Genomic DNA, 20683 nt, shown 5'->3' with positions numbered 1-20683 from the left:
CACCTCTGGGTGGGAACCAGCTCACAGTGTGGGGGAAGGAGCTCCCCAAGACAGGTCAGAAGCAGGACCACCACTCCTGGGTTTTTGTAGATGACCTTGGCACTGGGTGGACAATTGAGTTGGTGCCTCAGGTATCATTTCCTCGGTTTGACAGACAAAGAAATTGAGGCACAGAAGTAGAAATGGCCACTCAAGATCTTTACCCCTGGGGCCGGCCTGGTGGCTCAGGCGGTTAGAGCTCCATGCTCCTAACTCCGAAGGCTGCCGGTTCAATTCCCACATGGGCCAGTGGGCTCTCAACCACAAGGTTGCCGGTTCAACTCCTCGAGTCCCACAAGGGATGGTGGGCTCTGCCCCCTGCAACTAAGATTGAACACGGCACCTTGAGGTGAGTTGCCACTGAGCTCAGGGATGGTTCAGTTGGTTGGAATGCATCATCTCAACGACAAGGTTGCCGGTTCGAGTCCCGCAAGGGATGGTGGGCTGTGCCCCCTGCAACTAGAAACACGAACTGGACCTGGAGATGAGCTGCGCCCTCCACAACTAAGACTGAAAGGACAACAACTTGAAGCTGAACGGCACCCTCCACGGCTGGGATTGAAAGGACAACAACTTGACTTGAAAAAAGGCCTGGAAGTACACACTGTTCCCCAATAAAGTCCTATTCCCCTCCCCCAATAAAATCTTAAAAAAAAAAAAAACAACAACGATCTTTACCCCTAGGAGCCAGGATACTGGACACAGAGCTGAGGGGTTCTGAATCTCTAGGCCTGAGTCCCAGATCTCTGTGGCCTCATCAGCCCTGTGGAATGGGAATGGGGAAAGGCTGGGCCAGGCCCCCCAGAGCCTGGACTGGAAGTCTGGCAGTGTGGCTGCTGATAGGACTCTGGTCCCACGGTATGAGCCCTTGTTTAAGCCCAGAGGAGCCAATTCCAGCCTTGAAGTCCACCAACTCCAGCTTTGAGTCCTGCCTCCAACACGTGCCAGCTGTATGCCCTTCATCTGTGAAATGGGGATGATTCTACCTCATGGGGTCGCAGTGAGGGTCATATAGTAGTGCCTTTGGCACAATGCGTGTCACTTACTCAGTGCTCTGTGATCAGCAGCTCTTATGATTGTAACAATTTATCATGCATCTGTCTTCTCACCTGGAGCATGGGTTAGTAATCCCTGTCATCCCAACTTCAAGGACATAGGGTCATCTGTGGCACCTGTGGGGTGAGTGCAAATGGCACTTCTGCCACTCAGTGGCTAGCGCAGTCCTGCAGGGGTAAGGAGACACATCCAATTCCCAGGACCAGGGGAAGCTGGGTGACAGCCTCAATCCATCAATGATAACCTGAGTCCAGCCAAACTTTACAGACCCAGGAGGTACTTAAATGTGTGGGATATGAAGGCTCCTTCCTCAACTCAGGCTGCTTCCTAGAGCAGGTAGGCAGTTGTAGGGTGGAGGTGAGAGTGCCCTGGACCTTGGGAGACCAGCTATCAGCTTCAAGAGCAAGATCCCAAGGGATAGAGGTGGGTTTAGGCTAGAGTTGAATCTGTCCCCAGGGGTTCAGGATCTGGTTATTCCTAGCCTTACAGAAGCTAAGAGGAGCTCGGGGAAGCCTCATGCATGAGAGGGCCTAGATCTCAGCTCCGCCTTGCCCCACCCCATCCTGGCTTGACCCCTGCACCACTGAGTTCTGGAGAGAATGGGGGTGTTCTTTGTCTGCTCTGACGCTTCCTCCCCTCTTGTTTACTGACACAGGGTGAAGGCTAGGGTGTATGTGACCAGAGTTGAAGGGAGAAACTTCCCCAGAGTTGTCTGGGAAACAGTTTGGTGATGAGAAGGCAAGCTAAGGAGAAGGCTTGCTGGGGAGAGGGCCAGCTCTGGGGGCAGTTCTTGTGATCTCCTACCCCAGCGCCATGACAGTTTCATACACCCTCAAAGTGGCAGAGGCCTGCTTTGGAGGCTTCTCTGGGCTGCTTCTCTGTTGGAGGGCAAGTAGCTACAAGCTTCTCTACAAGGAGTTCCTGCTCTTCATCATCCTGCGTGCTCTGCTCAGCATCACGTACTGGTGCGAGGGTGAGGTCTCAGGGCTGGCCCGTAGGGGACTAGGCTGCCCACCCCCTGTAACCCAGGCCTACACCTGACCTCCCTCAGGCTGCTGCTGACCCAGGAGCAGAGGCATGTGTACGCTCAGGTGGCCCAATACTGCAACCGCTCTGCGGACCTTTGTCCTTTGTCCTGGGTAAGGCTCCCTCTAGATCTCCCTGGTATCGTCCTTACCATCTTCCCGGACCTTTAGGTTGGGTTGATAACTCTGAGGATCAGAATTGCCCCCAGTGGCACAGCCTGGAAGTCAACCAGAGCAGTCTCAGAAGGCATGGGAGCTGTGTGCCGGGTCCAGGATTACCAGAGGGCTAGGCCCCACCATCACTTGCTGGACCCTTATGCCACACAAGGCCCAAGACGCCTGCTGGCCTCACCACTTTCTGGATACTGGAGGGGAGCTGGAGAGAGGAGACAACCCATCCCCACCTTCATGGGCAGCATGGCTTTGAGTTAACCATTACCTGACCTTGAACCACCACTTCTTTGCCTTAGGGTTGCATGCCTCCCTCCCAGCTTGGTCCAGTACATCAGGGTGGGACCAGAGGAAAAGGCTATCCTCCTGACAGCGAGGCAGCGAGCTGGAGTCAAATGTGTCCTTCCCTCTGCCTTGATTTAACCTGGTCTGGACCAGACACTCTGGCTGAGGGACAGGGCACGCTGACTCCTAGGCCCTCCATCTTCCCTTCCCATCCCCCTTACCCATGGCAGCAACCAGGTTTCTACGTGACCTTGGTGGTGAACCGCTGGTGGGCCCAGTACACAAGCATCCTGCTGCCAGACCAGTTGATGTGTGTCATCTCGGCCAGTATGCATAGCGTGGATCCGCACAGACGCCTGCTGCGTCGTGCGCTACGCCAACGTGGCACCGGTGCCGGTGCTGCGCTCAGTCAGCGCACGCGTACTCAAGCGATTCCCCACTGTGGAGCATGTGGTGGGTGCAGGTGCCTTACTGTGCCTCCTGGGATAGCAGGTCTGACCCCAGGGGAACTCCAGGGCCCTAGGGCCTGAGTCCTAGAGGCACAGGATGAGTCTGCGCCCCACCCACTTTATCCCCGCAGGTTTTATGTCCCAGGAAGAGAGGAAAAAGTTTGAGAGCCTGAAATCCAACTTCAACAAATACTGGGTCCCCTGCGTCTGGTACACCAACCTGGCGGCTCAGGCCCGGAAGGATGGGCGAATCCATGATGACATGGCTCTCTGCCTGCTCCTGGAAGTGGGTCAGGTTAGGATCAGGCCCATCTGCCCTCTTTCCCCTCAATTTGCAAACCGGAATAATAAATACTTTTAGTATTTAATATTTATGTGGTGCCAACTATGTACCGTATATTGTTGGAAGCATTGAACTTATATTAACTCATTTAACCCTCACAACAACCCTTGAAATAGGTGCTATTAGTATCAACCCCTTTCACAGATGAGGAAACTGAAGCACAGAGTAGAAAATAAATTTGCCCAATTCACACAGCTAGTTAGGGAAGCTGGGATTCATACTCAGACACTCTGCCTCCAGGTTCTGTGTTTACAGTTACTTTGCTAAATTGCTCCCTGTCAGAGGCACCCCAGCCTGACAGCACCTCTGAGAGCAGACTGAGCCTCCAGACCTGGTCCAGGCCTAGTTTGTGCCGGGTTCCCCTGTTGTCTCCTCATCCTTCCTCACCTTCACTGACTTCTTCCTGCTCTTCCACCAGGAGCTGAACAAGTACTGGGCCAAGGGCAGCATGCTGTGCCTCTATGACTGGATCAGCATCCCTCTTGTCTATAACCGAGTAACTGCCTCTCAGCAACCCAGTCTCAGCACCTACAGTATGTCCTGTGTGTGACACACTGAGAAGAATTAGAGATGGCACCTGCCCTGGGGCAGTTCAGTCTAGTGAGACACTGAACAGCTAAAGGCTCAGCCTCAAAGCCTCCGTGGACCCCCACTAAGATAACTTCATCCCCTCTGGTGCTGCCACACCTTGCTATGTTTTCATGTTTCACGGCAACTTGCAGGTAAGCAGAGGTCTGGAGCAGCTCTTTGGGCTTTTCCTCCCTGCCAGCTTTCAGGGCTCTCCTGCGCTCACGAAGCTGCTGAGCAGCTGGGTCTGCGGGCGGGCAACAGCTGAGCCGACCCAGGGGGCTCCGCCTCCATCTGCAGGCTCTGCTCCGGGTCGTCCCCCCCACAAAGAGGGGGATCTTTGTGACCTCTGCTGCCCAGCATAGGTATCCCTGCTATCGGTGGATGACATGTACTAGAATCTGCCTCCTGCCGAGAAGGACCCATTCTGGGAGGAAGGCTCCGTGCAGCTGCCCTACACTGCGGCCACTGTGGTGGAGTCACTGCGGCCTTCTTTCCTGGGCTCCACTTTCAAGCTGCGGTGAGTGGCCCGCGCTGGCAGAGGCAGGACTTGACCCAGCACGCGGTCCCCAGGTCCCCGCCCACCTTCTGAGGCACCAGTGACTCAGTCCCTCCCGCTCCCCTCTGGAGAGCCGGTCCACAGAGCAAAGGCCAGTTCATGCCGCCCTCCTGCTCGCAGCATGAGCGACGACCCCGAGCAGAGCTTGCAGATGGAGGCGGGCCCCCTGGGTCGGCTCAGCTGTTGCCCGCCGCGCAGACCCAGCTGCTCAGCAGCTTCGTGAGCGCAGGAGAGCCCTTCACTGCTGTCAGCCTCGAGAACTTCGGCGGCGCAGGAGACCTCCGGAACCCTCATCTGCTGCGCTTCCGAATCGAGGAGGGTGGCGACCCGGAGGCCGGGGACTGCAATGAGGAGGAGACGACGGGGTCAGGGGACCAGGGCCAGGAGCCTTGAGCAGAGGCAGCGGGGCTGGGCCACCCTGCCTGCCTCCCCAGGTCCGACCCCACTCACTTCCTGCCCCTCACTGCCCACTTTCTGTGTGGTGTCCTGCCCTCGGCGATTAGAGAAGCACTTCCCTGTGCGACCTAAGCGGGAACATTTAGGGACGAACCTTGAAAGAAGATGGCGGGAAGGGCCTGAGCCAGGGCTGGGAATGTGTCCATTTTGGCGAGAGAAGGTAGGATGGATTGCTTGGGAGAGATGAAGCTGGAAAGATACATGGGGCGAGGCATAGACGACTAAAGGCCCGGTGCACTGTTAATTTCCTTAGCAATGGGGGCTGGGCCACCTCTCAAATTTGAGGGGGCAGCAGCATTACTAAAGGGCTTATTAAAAAGTTCTAGGTACCACTCCCCACGTTTCCTATTCATTAGATTTGGAATGGAGCTCAACAATTAGCATTTCTAATGTTTCAAGGTAATGGTCCTGGGATCACAATTTGAGCCATATGTAAATTAGGATATACTTTACTCTGATAACCTTACTCTGAAGAGGGGTCTGTGTGTGCGGGGGTGGGGGGACTTTTGCTTTTTCTGTAATGTTGAATTTTTTTGTTTAAAACGAGAATATATTACTTGTGCAATTCCAATTGTTCAAAATTGAGCTAGCACGCTGTGCAGTGGGATAAAGGGTTTCAGAATCGGCCCTGGAGACTGATTAAACTCAGATGTGAAAGCAGCCATACACCACCAAGCCTAGACTTTCAGCTTATAGTGCCAAGCCTTTCTTGGGTACCACCAACTAAATAGCAGGGGAGGATGGGGGCGGGGGCAATGAATAATTTAAGGGGTGAAAGCTGCTGTCCATCTCGATGGTTGGGAGCATTCAGTTGATGCTAAGGGCCTTATGGAAAACAGCCCCAGAGCAGTAGATTGGAGTCACTTAAGCTTTTAAACTGAGCTCCTCTAAGGTTCCTGCCTCCTAAGCTTACTTAGCCCCCACTAAAGAAATTGGTCAGGGGTGGCTGGTTAGAGCATGGTGCTAACACCAAGGTTGCGGGCTCGATCCCCGCATGGGCCACTGTGAGCTGCGCCCTCCTTAAAAAAAAGTTGGTCAATGTCAAGACTGAACTTTAAGGCCAAAGGATGATAAATGCCAGAACTCCGAGGGGAGGCAGGAGTGTGTAGGTAGAGAGGTTTTCAGCATGTAGCCTCTGGCAGTCGACTGCCAAGATTAAAATGCTGATTTTGCTACTTTCCTGCTGGATTATTGAACATTTCTAAGCCTCGCAGTGGCCAAATGTAATGTGGAGATAATAGCATCTGATAGCCATTCACTGAGAAGGTATTTGAGGTTTTCATTTTTTTTACTGGGTAATATTGAGGTAGTCTTTTTCAGGGTCCATCAGCTCCAAGTCTGTCCTTCAATCTAGTTGTGGAGGGTGCAGCTCAGTTCCAAGTCCAGCTGCCGTTTTCAATCTTTAGTTGCAGGGGGCGCAGCCCACCATCCCATGTGGGAATTGAACTGGCAGCCTTGTTGAGAGCTTGCGCTCTAACCGAGCCATCTGGCTGCCCCTCCCGAAGCTCAGTGGCAGCTCATTGTTGTCAATCTAGTTGTGGAGGGCGCAGCTCACTGGCCCATGTGGGAAGCCAACCAGAGTTAAGAGCTCACGCATGCTGAGCCATCCAGCCGCCCCAAGGTATTTGAGGTTTTCTGCTGGGTTTACAGGGGTAGGTAGCCTCGCTGCAGGGCAAGAATGGTCATCTGTGAAAGCAGTAGAGATAGAAGTGGTTGGATTCCTCTTTAGAGAGAACCCACTGGCCGTGAAGGGTTAGAAGCAGAAGTGAAGGAGTAAAGATCAATGCCCCATCGGGTTCAAACTAGAAAGCAAACGCAAAGTGCTGTGTTGCTACAACTGCCTGCCTGGTGCAGAGCTCTCAGTAAACATGAACTACTATTAAGATGGTGCACGAAGACCCACTGGGTGGGAAGGCAGGGACCAGGTCTCCCCAGAGCCAATGTTAAGGTTTTGAGGGTAGTTTTTCTTTTATCCTTAAGTTTTTGTACTCAAAATGGAGGGGTCATCTCCTATTTTACCTTTCCCAGTTGACTATTCAGAGGTCTGAAACTTAGCCAAGTTGATGAAATTTAGCCAATTGGATTTTGCACTTTGGCTCTTAAGATATATACTTGCACTTTCAACTTTAAATTGGAGAAAATCTTCATTAATTCTTTAAGTTATCGTATTTGAGTGCCTGGCATATTGCCATGTACTTTTCCAGATACTGGATACACTGCTGAAAACAAATATCCGTTTCCCTGGAGTTACATTCTTTTTTTAAAGAGAAATTTATTTACTTAATTTTTTAAGGAGGGCGCACCTCCCAGTAGCCCATGCAGGGATCGAACCCGCAACCTTGGTGTTATTAGCACCACGCTTTAACTGAGCAAACCAGCCACCCCTGGAGTTACATTCTGAGAGAAGGCAAAAAAAAGACAAGCAAAAGGGGCAAAGTTTACACCATGTTAAGGAATAAGAAAAATGGGCAAAGAACACAGTGGAGGCGACTGCAATTTAAAATTCTGTGGTTGGGAAAGAACTTACTAGGGTGACAAAGACTTGGAGGGAGTAAGCCATATAAGTACTGGAAGTGTTCCCAACAAAAGGAATGTAGCAAATGAACATAAATTCAGTTAAGGCCAGGATGGAAGTCACTGAAGAAAAAAGGGATCAGGTCACATTTAGTTCCATGATATATAGTAAAGATTTTGAGATGGGAAGCTGTGTCAAAGATCTTTTAAAATAATCACCGATTGCTGGGATTGCACTGGGGACAACAGAAGCAGCAATGAGACAAGTAGGATCCAAAAGTTACCAGAATAGTAGAGGTGGTGTCAAAGGTTGAACAAGACGGTGACATTAGTTGTAGGAGTGTTAAGTGGCAGAATGACCCAAGATTTAGATTTAAGCAGTCGTATAAAAACAAGTATTTGCTGCAAATAGTTGAGAAACTACTTGAAAAGGGAGAGCTGGAGGAATGTGATCAGTTTGGAACACGCTCACATCCAAGTACAAGTGTCAAGTAGGTCTGGACTAAAGTCAGAGAGTTGGAACCTACATTTAAATGCTGGAGATAGATGACGTAGTCAAACAGAAGACAAAAAGCTGACCTTTAGACAGCAATGCAGAAACCACTGGTAATCTAACATACTTTTGAGCAGTGAAAAGGAATTAGGGCTCCAGAAAAAAATTATAAAATTATAGACATCTAAAATCTGATAGGATACACATATATAAGTACCATGTTTCCCCAAAAGGCCTAGCCTGACAATTAGCTGTAAGGTGTCTTTTGGAGCAAAAACTAATATAAGAGCAGGTCTTCAACAATGCAGACACCTGGAACACAATTTCAAGATTTCTAGATCACTTATGAACCCAGGTTGTAAACTTTGAATTAAAACATTAAAACCAAGGTCCGAGGACCATAGGATGTCTAAAAGAATCAACTTTACATAGATAACATTGCTTCAGGTTCCAATCATGGTCCGGTCAACACCCCAATATTGTTGACGGCCCCAGTGATGGGATACTTCCCTTATATGGTCTCTGCTTGACCTGAATTCCACATCCTTGGCCCCACTGAAGAACAACCTTTAGGGCGAGAAATGTCCCCATTTGAGAATGGCACAGCCTAGATAATACGCCAGCCTTCAGGGAGAGGGAAGTGGGGGCACTCTACAGTTTGCCAATCGAGTATTCAATACAATCTGGACACAGAACACGAAAAGCCTTTATTACACGGACTTAGCTAGGAGGGCTGATTTATTTGCCTTTCCGGGCCTTGATTTTCCTCAGGTAGAACTCCAGCTCCTTGCCTTCTAGTATATAGCCATCTGCTCGGCCACACTGGCCTGGTCTGGAAGCGATGCACGCTGCAAGAAAGTATGTGGTCCTTAGCAAAATAATACTGTGGCCCTCCCCAAACCTATGTGCCTTTAAAAGTCAACGTTGCTTTAGGTATCCTGGGGGCAGGCATGAAACCCAGTCTCCTCAGATATATTTTATCGTCACTTAAACTCAGTAGCAGAACTGGACAAAGTTTTCATCACTGAGACAGCCCCCTTAGCCTGGACACAGACTTCTCAAAATACTACTGAAACTCAGACGCGAAGGCCAAGCTCAGGCCTGTGAACTCTTGCCTACTATTTCCCATTTTAGTTTCACACTAATGGGTTGATTAAACTGTCCTAGTGAACCCACTATACCAAATAGCAGACAGTCAAAAGAACTGAGGCAAGGGTTTAAAATGCAGAGGGCACACCGTTATCTTGTGACCCCACCCCCCACCCCCCAATGCAACAGACATCTCACCAAGAAGCTTGCCCTGCTGGAACTGCTCCTCTAGAAGACTGCTGATTTTGGCATTCTTTTTCCTTTCATCATATTTCTTCTGAATTTTCTTTGATCGTTTTTTGTTTAAAATCTCTTCCTCCTCGGGAGTCTGAATAAAAGAGATACAGATGGGTGAGATGGGAGCCCCCCAAACCCTAGCTCAGGGAAGAAATGTCATCATAGCCTTTAACTCTACACATCCCAACTCCTACTGCCTTCCTCAGCACTAAAGGCTTTCATCTCTCTCCCTTCAGTAGCAGAACTGGACAGAATTTTCATCACAAGAAGGCTGGAATCAGGTAGGCCTCCTCCCTCCCCTACAGGGAAGTTGGCACCCCAAACACGCACCAGCTTGGCCCCCTTCTTGCGGCCCAGGGGCAGTGCGTAGTGGGACTCGTACCACTGTCGATACGGCGTGCTGTCGACGAGCACAATGCAGTTCTTCACTAGCGTCTTGGTGCGGACCAGTTCGTTGTTGGAGGCATTGTAGACCACATCAATAATCCTTGTTTTGCGCGTACAACCTGTGCACAGGAGAAATTCAGAATCAAGACATACAAACCAGAGGCCAACTGGCCTTACCCCTCCCATCCCTGCCCTAATAGGGCCTAAGGAGAAGCAAGGGAACTCTAAGTCTTTACCCAACCATGGGGCATCACGTACAGTCTCTAGATTCAGACCCACTCCCACTCCCTGGGACGACAGGAGTTAAGAGCTAGGACAGGCTGGTGAGAACTCTCTGGTTACCACCACCTCAGAATCGTTCAAGAAGAAACTTCGGTATCTGGGTGGAGACCATGGATTTCCTGCTGAGCACCCTTAATGAAGCTTAGAAAGGATTAGGTGTCGAGTTCCCACCCACCCCTGAAGGGCCTCACTCACACTCTGAGCCCCAGGAGAAGTTCCCCACATCCAGCCTCAATGCACGGTACTTCTTGTTGCCTCCACGCACACGGACTGTGTGTATGCGGCGGGGACCAATCTAGAAAACACAAGGTAACGGGACTGTTATCAAGGAAAGCAAGGTAAGAGAGGAAAAAGGAACCTGGGCTGGATGGAGGTAACAGTCAGTGTAACTATGACAAGTCCTAGCATTGGCAAGTGGCACACAGGTGACCAAGACGGCCACACCACGCCTAAGGTTACTTTTTCATCACTCTGGTTACCTCCAAGAAAAACATGATTCCAAACACTGAAAATCAAGTGTCCATGCAACAAAAATACAAGATTTCTGACTATCGTGCGAGCCCACTCCCTCCAGGCATCCTTTAATCCTAACACACAGTTCGTCTCCATGCAATTTCATCCAGGAGGCCGCCCAGTCCCTAATACACGTTCCGGAGCCCTACCATGATTCAACAGCCACAGGTAGAGACCAGACCACGGAGAACGGGAGGGGCGGGAGGCTACCTTCCGGGTGGTGAGGACCCCACACGCACCTTAGTGTTGGCGGCAGGGCGTCCCAGCTCATATTTTCGCTTCTTGTGGTAGGGCTTCCTCTTGCCCCCGGTCTTGCGGCGCTTGTGCCAGTTGTCCCGAGAGATGCCTGTATATGGGAGCAGGGAACGGAGGCTTGAGCCACTGGACCGCGGGGCCGGCCCTCGCCAGCGCCAGACCCCCGCACCGGGCGGGCCGCACGCTCAGCTCTCCAAGGTTGGCCTCCACACTGAGCATTCAGGAGTTTACAGCAGTACTAAGGTGTCATCATACACGTGCGGCCCAGCCCGCACCCTTTCCCGCGGTAGCCATGTTGGTGCCACTTGCAGCCCTAGCACCGGCCCCGGCGACGGCCTCGGTGGCTCAAACCCCAGCACCACCCTCCTCATGGCTGCTTATTGCCCGGGGTCGGGGTGCCCATTCTCCAAACTTGGCTGCAAGGCAGGATGGTGCCGGATTGAGATCACTTCTCTACCCAGCCCCAGCAGAGCGACACTCACCCATGGCTCAGCGCCGACTGGAAAGAGAAACGCAAAGACTGACGGTCCGGTTTGTAAAACGCTGCCCCGCCCAGCACTTACGGCGTTGTTTTGCGACTGTGCCGTAGAATGAGCCTGCAGTTAACTACGTTTCTGCGACCGCGGAGCGCTTCTGGGTCTTATGAGTGGATTCTGAGCTCTCAAACCGTGGGGCAAGGCTGGGAGGCAGCGTCTTGGGGCATCCACAGCTGTGCAAGCTTTGATGGAGGTTGAGGGCTCTAGGGCACAACCGAAGGGGAGTAGCCAGGCATTTTTTACCTTTTTAAAAAAGACTCATTTTAAGGAACTTTTGCAGTGGTCCAGGATGAAAGATGTGGATGCGGGTGCGTTGGAAAAGGGTGGAAGGCAGTAGAAATGGAAGGGAGTGGTGGATTTGGGTTTTGTTTTGAGGGGTTCAGTGATAGATTGGACGTGAGGGTTTAGAGAGAGGGAGGTGTGTCAAGGACTGCCAATAACTCACTTGATCAATTGGATGAATGTTGGTGTCATTTACTGGGGTGGGGTAGGAGCTGTTCTGGACATGTTCATTTTGAGATCTTGGTGAATCCTGTAAGTGGGAATAACTGTACCCGCCCAAGACAGGCCGCCCCAAATATCCCACAATGGCGTATTGATTGCTTTGAATTAGTTGCTTGACAAGCAGCTGGTGCCAGAAGGCCAATTTGACTTGTCCTTGTCTCCTTGAATGAAGAAAATAAATCTCCCATATGAACGGTGTCCTCCCGGCACCTGGAAGTCACCCTTCTTGCTAGAGTTCAGAGTCGAACAGTCTGTATAAACAAACCTTGGCCCTTACTAACTTAACTGCCCAAGCCCAAACCTTGCTTAGATAACTTTCTAATGAGCACTAACTTTTTTTTTTTAACTTTTATTTATTTTAAGTGTGTTTTTCCAGGACCCATCAGCTCCAAGTCAAGTAGTTGTTTCAATCTAGTTGTGGAGGCTGCGGCTCACGCTGACCCATGCTGGTGTTACGAGCATCATTGCGCTCCAACCAACCGGATTAATTGCCCCCCCTCCCCCAGCACTAACTTTCTTTGTCCTGTCAGTTTCTCACAAGTTTATTGTTTCTTTGTCTAAAAAATTTAAAAAGATGCCTTGATCATTTCTTGGAGCCTCATTTTATTATCTGAACATCATATTGTGATTCTCCCATGTGCACGTGGTAAATCGCTTTTTCTTCTGTTGATCTAGGCTTCTGTCAATTTTATTTTACTACTAGTACAGCTGTAAGAACTAAAAGGTAATGGGGATTTTCCCTCTCCCTGACAATGGGCAGCTGAATGTTCATGTCAGGTCATGTTTATAAAAGAGATCTAGACACAAGGTGTTACTTTGGGCACCTTTGGTATATAAATGGTATTTAAAGCCACCAGAATGAATGGAACCTAGGGAGACAGCATAAAGCAAACTTTTTTTTAAATTAAAGTTTATTGGGGTGACAATTGTTAATAAAGTTACATAGATTTCAGGTGTACAAATCTGTAACACGTCATCTATATATCACATTGTGTGTTCACCCCGAGTCAGTTCTCCATTCATCACCATATATTTGGCAAACTTTTTTTAAAGCAGGAGAAAAATGAATTATTATACCTGGGAGAGGCCCAGGAAAACTGAGTAACTCCAGGCAAGCTTTTCTTGTAAAGGGTAAATAAATACTTCAGGTTTTGTGGGCTATAGGGTCTGTGTCACAACTACTCAGCTTTGCTGTTGCAGTGTGAAAGCCGCCATAGACAATAATAAACAAATGGATGTGGCTGTGTTCCAATATAACTTTATGGATACTGGGATTCATTTGTCATGAAATACGCTTTTGCATTTTTTTCAAACAATTAATAAACATAAAAACCATTCTTAGCTCATGGGCCCTCGCAGTGCACAGTAGTGTGCCAACCCCTGGCATAAAGAAATATAAGAGGATCTAGGTCCAAGGCTTGCAGAATGGCAACACTTAAGGTCAGGTAGAGAAAAGCTGGTCAAGGAGCCAGAAGGAGCAATGAGAGTGACAGGAGGAAAGCCAGCACAGGGTGAGGGTGATGTCATGGTCTCATACTATTGTGATGTCTTGTAAATAGAACTAAAAAGTGATTATTGGGTTATTGAGTGGCATTGGCTGAAGCAGTTTTTGTGCAATGGAGTGGACAAAAACTTGATTAGTTTTCTCAAAAACTTGAAACAGAAGGGGAAGTTATAAAAACATACAGTATATGTAGGTGATTCTTTTGAGAAGTATGATTTTTAAAGAGAATGAGAGAATTGGCTGGGCCTGGGGAGGAACGCAGAGCAGAGGGCAGTTTTTCAAAGGAATAAATGCCTGATGGTGGATACGCCCTTTTACACTTGGCTCCAGATCCTATCCCATCCTTTGGACTGGATTCTCTCGACATCTCATCTTTCTTCTGTATCTTCAACCTTCCACTGGCTTCCCAGCACATTCAGAATAAAATCTAAATTTCTTACCATGGCCTGGAGACCCAGAAATATTGGACCTCTGCATATCTTTGACTTATCAGTTTGCTTATTCCTATCTGTCCCCCTCACTCAACTACAGGCATTCTGACCTTGCTGTTTCTGCCTCAGGCCTTCATGCTCTGAAAGAAGATGCTCTTCTCCTAGGTCTTAACATGGCTTCCTTCCTCACTTCAGGTCTGCTCAAAATCTTACACACTCCACCCCCACCCCAATACACATACACACACTGAGAGGCCTTTTCTGAGCTTGCTTTCTAAAGTAGCTACACTCATCTTCTCTACTCAATCGATACTAACATTGCTCTTACATGCGCATTATCTGTCTCTCCCATTAAAATGTAATAAGCATGAGAGTAGAAACTTTATGTTATTCACTATTATTTTCCAACACCTAGAATAATGCCTGGCATTTAGTACGCACTCAATAAATATTCAATCGGCCTGCTCAAATATTCGAGCAAATTATTGTTCAATTTGAGCAAATTATTGTATTCAATGGGTGTCATTGTCGTGTGGGAGACCCTGCTCGCTGCACCATTTGTCATGCAGGGTGTCAGGCGGGGTCTCTGCTCCTGCTCCCCACATAAGAACGCAGGATATGGTGAGGCCAAAAAGGAACACCCACGGAGCCATAAATAGGGGAGTCATATCACTATATTCTCTCTGGCGGCATCCACCGCTCTGCAATCCGCTCTTGTTAGCTCAGCGACCATCTTCTTGCTAGCCCCCATTTTCTGCTAGCGTAGCCACAGCAGTTATATTAGTGGCCAATGGCTCACTGGTTACCTCTGATGGCCAACTAGCCACAGCTGATGGCCATTTACTACCTGAGCCAGCACCTTTCCACATTCTGAGAGACTGAGAGCCTGGAAACTGCACTTTGGGTCTCTGTCCCCAGTCATGCAGGAGACCCTGCTCGCTGCGCCATTTGTCATGCAGGGCGGCATGCGGATTCTCTGGTCCCGCTCCCCACGTAAGAACGCAGGAGATGGTGAGGCCAAAAAGGAACACCCACGGAGCCATAGATAGGGGAGTCATACTACTATATTCTTGCTGGCGGCACTATAGCCTCACTGGAGGCTGAATCCACACTGTCCGCAACCCGCCATCCTAACTTTAATCCGTGCTTGCCAGCTCAGCCACCATCTTCTTGCCAACTCCCATTTGCTGCCAGCGTAGCCACAGCAGTTATATTAGTGGCCAATGGCTCACTGGTTACAGCTGACGGCCAACTAGCCACAGCTGATGGCCATCCAATCACAGTTGATGGCCATTTACTACCTGAGCCAGCACCTTTCTATGTGAGGCCGAGAGCCTGGAAACTGCACTCCTGGCTCTGTCCCCCACAATGGATTTTCCCAGTAGACTGAGAGATCTTAGAGTACAATGCAGGTATTTCATTCATCTCTCCATCCCAGCCCCTTGCCACAAGAAAGGGAAGAGGCAATCCCTTTTGGCACAAAAAGGAAAAGGTGGACTCAAGGGGCACTTGTTAGGTGATGGGATTTTGTGATAGACTGAATTATGAGGATGAGAGAAGAGTAACTGATACAGAGGTTTCTTCCCTGGGAAGCCACTTGAATGGTGGGGTGATACCAACTAATAAAGAACAAAAGAGAGGCAGTATTCTAGAAAGTTAAATTTAGGATGAGTTTGAATTGCTTGTACTAGGACATATATTCTTGGTATTACAAGTAGTTGGAAAGATGAGTCTGAAGCTTGGAAGAGAATGAGACTGGTATTTCCCACCCCACCTCTCATGGCCTCATTCCACTATCCACCTAATCCAGTGGTTCACCCCATGGGCCAGTCTGCATCACATGAGCATTATGTGTGTGTGTACTTGAGTAATAGACTAATTATAACTACATCAGAATCTCCATTGGGTAATATTCAAAAGAGATCCCTGGAGCTCTTGAAATCAGAGTAAGATAGTTCTTCATGTCCCACACCATGCCCTCCAAGTCTCTACTCCTGCTTTCACAGAAGTCATAGGGGCCTTGTAATTCCATTGGAGAGATCCTCTCTCCTGTTCCCCTCCAATACTCTAGCCTGGCCACCATTTCATTTGCTTTGAGACCACTAACATTAATCATATTATGCCCTCGTCCCTATTTTCTTTTTTTTTTTTTTTTTTAAAGTGGTGAAAGAGTAGTTTATTAGAAGAAATAGTACACTCCAAAGAAATAGGAGCGGACCCGAGCAGTAGAGAATGGCTCAGGGGCCCCTCGTCCCTATTTTCATTAGTCACCTTAAAAAAATCATCCCCTAAATTGTATCTGTCACCTACATTCTAATCCTGACACAGGTTATTATATTTTTTCTAAAACCAATTTGCCACTATCCATTTCCTAAAATCTTCCATGTCCTGTGTCATTCATCAGAAAAATCCTCTGTATTGTCAGCCACTTCTCTGAATGTTTCCTTTTCTTTTGCCTTCTAACAGAAACCTGGTTCTCTCAGAGGACTTTTCCTTGTCAACCTTCTCAAGCGGAGGATGACTACACTCTTATTCTCTAGAAGGGAGACAGGTGTGCTCCATGGTCTTCATTGCCAATTTCAGGCCATTCTCACTCTATCCTCCCTAAAACCCAAACTTTAAATCTTATGCACTAAGACCATAACACTCACTACTTCTCTTTACTGCAGTTATCAATCAGTTCTGGTTCTCACCAACTTGTGCCTAGATTTTAAATCCTGACTCACTATCACTCTCTAATACTATTCCTATCATATTTTGGGTGCCTACATGAGCATCTTTACCTCCCTCAACCTTACTTTCTCCAGTTCCTCACCCTGTAAGTCTTTAAACCTGGGATCAATCCAACCTCTTGTTCCTGACACCTGGGTTACAGAATGCTGCTGGATAAGGTCACGTAGTTGTGCAGACTAGTGCCACTAGAAATTAAGAACAATAATTGGTATTAGGCCCTGGGGAATCTTTACAAAAACTTACTTGAAGTATAAACTCTACTGGACAAGAAAAAGATGATTAGATTGTAATCGATGCTATGCTATCATGGGGCGGGGTGTGAACTTGAGATAGGACACTCTGAGATGGCTTCTCGGGTAACAGAGACCTGGGGTAAACTGAGACCTGAAAGGAAAAAAAGAGGCTTCTGAAGAGCTAATGGTTCCAGGCAGAAGGAACATCAAGTGTAAAAAGCCCTGAGAAGGGTAAGCACTTCTGGAATGGTGGAGTAAGGACCTTCAAAAAAACGCTCCTCCATAAAAGTAAAGAGAACACTGGCCAAAATTGTCAAAATCAACTTTTCCAGAACTCTGAAATTAACCAAAGGCTTGCAACAATCCAAGGAACATTTATTCAAGAAAAACAGCTGAATCTGGGAGCAGTGATCTTTGTTGCTTTTAAATTTGCCCTCATGCCACCCCCTTTTCCCAGCTCCACAGGGGCTTTGAAAACAGCAATTGGAGGGGGCAGAATGGGCCTGGAGTTCCCCCAAAAGCCCCATCCCCAAAGAATTGCCACCATTTGAGCTGTCTGGCTGAAAAGCTCCATTCTTAGAACTTGTCTTTATTTGACCTCACTCAGAGCTCACTCTGTGACCAACCCTATCCCTAGGGTGTTTGTTTAAAAAAAAAGGGGCAACACAGATGCCTGAGGCAGCATTACTAGTTGGGGCTAAATAGGCTGACAAACAACAACAACAAAACACACCACTTAAAAGGAAAAACAGGGCAATAGGAAGATTTGAAAAACTCCCACATCTACCTGGGAATCCAGAGGACCACATACATATGCAGGGTGGAGATATGACCAGCCAGGAAAGACCTGAAAAGGCTCTGGTATCAGTGAGATACGGCTCAACTTGAAGCTCTGCACAAGTCGGAATTAAATGTTATATACACCATGAGCAAGTGGGATTTATCCTCGTTTGCAAGGTTGGTTTAACACCTGAAAATCAATGAGCAGGATATACCTTATGGATGGAATAAAGGGGGAAAACACGTGATCAAAACATAGAAAAAGCATTTGACAAAATCTAATACTTTCATGATAAAAACACTCAACGAACTAGAAACAGAAGTGAACTTCCTCCGACTGATAACGGCCATCTACAAAAACCCCACAGCTAACATCATCCTTAATGATCAGAAACAAGAGTAGGGTGTCCACTCTCACCACTTCTATTCAAAACTGTACTGGGTATTCTGCCCAGGGCAATTAGGCAAGAAATAAAAGGACTGGAAAGGAAGAAGTCAAACTATCTCTGCTCATAGATGACATGATCTTATATACAGAAAATTTCAAATAATCCACAAAAAACAAATACTATTAGAGGTAATAAACAAATTTAGCAAAGTTGCAAGGTACAAGGTCAATACACAAAAATCAGTTGTGTTTCTACACACCAGCAATGAACAATCTGAAAAGGAACCTAAGAAAAATAATTCTTTTTTACAATATCATCCAAAAGAATAAAATATCTAAGAAATAAATTTAACAAGGAGGTGAAAGACTTGTACACTGAAAATTATATTGTTGAAATTAAAGATGAACTAAAAAATGGAAAGACATTTTGTGTTCAGGCATTAGAAGACTTAATATTGTTAAGATGGCAATACTACCCAACGCGATCTACAGATTCAATACAATCCCTATCAAAATCCCGTCAGCCATTTTTTGCAGAAATGGAAAAGCTTATCCTTAAATTCATATGGAATTGCATGGGGCCCTGAATAGCCTCAACAGTATTGAAAAAGAACAAATCTGGAGGAGTCACACTTTCTGATTTCAAAATTTATTACAAATTATAGTAACCAAACAGTGTAGTACTGGCATAAAGACAGACATATAGATTAATGGAATAGCATTCAAAGTCCAGAATTTAGCCCATACATCTATGGTCAATTGATTTTCAACAAGGGTGCCAAGACAATTTAATAGGGGAAAGAATAGTCCTTTCAACAAATGGTGCTGGAAAAACTGGATATCCACATGAAAAAAATGAATTCACACCCCTAATTCACATCACCTACAAAAATTAACTACAAATGGATCAAGGACCTACATGTAAAACTCTTAGAAGAAACTATAAGAGTAAATTTTCCCAACTTTGGATTTGGCAATGGATTCTTAGATCTGACACTAAAGGCACAGGCAATAGAAAAAAGGTAAGTTGAACTTCGTCAAAATTAAAAGCGTTTGTGTTTCAAAGGACACTATCAAGAAAGTGAAAGACAACCCACAGAATGAGGGAAAATATTTGCAAATCATATATTTGATAAGGGTCCAGTGCTCAGAATATAGGGTTCTTAAAAGTCAAGACATTCAACTTAAAAATGGGCAAAGGACTTGGATATACCCAAGAGAACTGAAACCTGCTCAGACTAAAACTTGCACGTGAATGTTCATGGACTGAAAGGTTTATTCATAATGCCCAAAAGTAGTAACAACCCCAATGCTCATCAACTGATAGCTAAAACGTGGTCTAGCCATACAACGGAATATTACTTGGCCATCAAAAGGAATGCAGTACTGATACATGCTATAACGTGATCCTTTAAAACACATCCTAAGTGAAAGAAGCCAGATATGAAAGACCACATTCTGTATGATTGCATTTATATGAATCGTCCAGAATAGGCGAATCCATAGAGAAAGAAATGTAGAGATTAGTGGTTTCATAGGACTGGGGGGAAAGGAGCATGGGAGTGACTGCTAATGGGTGTGGGGTTTCTTTTTGGGGGATGAAAATATTCTGAAATTAGTGGCGATGGTTGCCCAATAAACAAGTGTACTAAAACCCACTAGATTGTGTACTTTAAAAGTGTGAATTTTATAGTATGTGAATTATATCTTTTTTTTTTAAATTTAAAAAAAGCCCTCAAACAGTCAAGAAATAGAGGCCAGTATGGTTGGAGAACAGTGAGTGGTAGGATGCAGTTTATTCATTCATTAAAAATATATATATTGTGTGCTTACCCTATATTCTAGACATTGTGGTAGTTATTAAACACAGCAAAAATCTTTGGCCTTATGTGCTTATATAGCCCTTACTAAATGGGACACACTGTACTTACCGCTCTGTGTATATTTACTCAATCTTCATAAAAACTCTATACCAGTATTACTCCCGTTTCACAGGTACAGACAGTACAGAGGTTAAACAACTCACTTCAGGTTCGGCAGTCAGGGATCCCATCCTAGTCTGGCTTCCACTGCTGGGTTATTAGCCTCAAAAATATTCTGTCCAAATTACATTCCCACTAGGCCGGTAGGGAGGAGCTGAGTAGGCAGGGCCTAACAGGCCATGGTAGGGCATTCAGAATTTACCTTTTGTGCAAAGGGATGTTATTAAAGGGTTCCAAGCAGGGAATAACTTATAGAGATTCCTCTGGCTGGTTGGGGAGAATGGGTCACTGGGAGTCAAGAATTCAAGCAGGAGACCCGTTAGGGACTCATGGTATTCTAGGTGAGGTGCTCAGGCCTGGGGTGGTGGCATTCTTTCATTTCATCTTTTCAGTTCTGTGACGTGGGTATTGGTGGACTCATTTTACAGATGAGGGGAAAAGTTAGGTATCTGGAAGATTTTAAGGCCTCAGAGCCAGTGCTGTTTGTCAAACATCTGATTCAGCTAAATTTCTGAATCTAGGTCCTGTATTTGGTTATTTAATGGTACCTCAAATTCATGTATTCTCTCTCCATGAATTAGAGAATGTTCTACTTTACAAATGAAGTAACCAAGGCTTAGAGGGCCAGAACCTGGTCTCTTCAACCCCACCCATCTCCCTGACTAAGGCCTTTCTAAAACACACACACACACACACAATTTTTTTTTTTAACTGTTATTTGTGTTTTTCCAGGACCCATCAGCTCCAAGTCACATAGTTGTTTCAATCTAGTTGTGGAGGGCGCAGCTCACAGTGGCCCATGTGGGGATCGAACCGGCAACCTTGTTGTTAAGAGTCCTGCATTCTAACCAACTGAGCTAACCGGCCGCCCC

At 47.1% G+C, this 20683-nt stretch overlaps 2 protein-coding genes and 4 non-coding genes across 6 annotated transcripts; 1 reads left to right on the top strand and 5 right to left on the bottom strand.

Moving 5' to 3' along the window:
• The first annotated feature begins 1908 nt into the window (after positions 1 to 1908).
• On the top strand, positions 1909 to 5521 carry BEST4 (bestrophin 4). The gene is given in 9 exon segments (XM_074337052.1): positions 1909 to 2060; positions 2147 to 2234; positions 2807 to 2943; positions 2945 to 3039; positions 3157 to 3311; positions 3787 to 3864; positions 4301 to 4455; positions 4615 to 4654; positions 4657 to 5521. Coding segments are annotated over 9 exon segments (1131 nt in total). The 3' UTR covers positions 4888 to 5521.
• A 3120-nt stretch (positions 5522 to 8641) lies between these two features.
• RPS8 (ribosomal protein S8) lies at positions 8642 to 11297 on the bottom strand. Its single transcript, XM_019716565.2, has 6 exons — positions 11203 to 11297; positions 10705 to 10811; positions 10148 to 10247; positions 9614 to 9789; positions 9245 to 9374; positions 8642 to 8805 (listed from the first exon to the last, which is right to left on the bottom strand). Exons 1-6 carry the CDS (start codon positions 11204 to 11206, stop codon positions 8696 to 8698), a joined length of 627 nt encoding a protein of 208 aa, XP_019572124.1. The 5' UTR covers positions 11207 to 11297; the 3' UTR covers positions 8642 to 8695.
• On the bottom strand, positions 8919 to 8987 carry LOC141572550 (small nucleolar RNA SNORD38). The gene has a single exon (XR_012497875.1). It is a non-coding gene; the product is annotated as a small nucleolar RNA SNORD38 (small nucleolar RNA).
• On the bottom strand, positions 9482 to 9551 carry LOC141572551 (small nucleolar RNA SNORD38). The gene has a single exon (XR_012497876.1). It is a non-coding gene; the product is annotated as a small nucleolar RNA SNORD38 (small nucleolar RNA).
• On the bottom strand, positions 10327 to 10429 carry LOC141572552 (small nucleolar RNA SNORD46). Its single transcript, XR_012497877.1, has one exon. It is a non-coding gene; the product is annotated as a small nucleolar RNA SNORD46 (small nucleolar RNA).
• On the bottom strand, positions 10899 to 10978 carry LOC141572545 (small nucleolar RNA SNORD55/SNORD39). The gene has a single exon (XR_012497870.1). It is a non-coding gene; the product is annotated as a small nucleolar RNA SNORD55/SNORD39 (small nucleolar RNA).
• Positions 11298 to 20683: the final 9386 nt, after the last annotated feature.

The sequence above is a fragment of the Rhinolophus sinicus genome, linkage group LG06 (assembly GCF_036562045.2).
Source record: "Rhinolophus sinicus isolate RSC01 linkage group LG06, ASM3656204v1, whole genome shotgun sequence".
NCBI lineage: Eukaryota > Metazoa > Chordata > Mammalia > Chiroptera > Rhinolophidae > Rhinolophus > Rhinolophus sinicus.
This window is presented reverse-complemented; position numbering and strand designations above follow the sequence as displayed.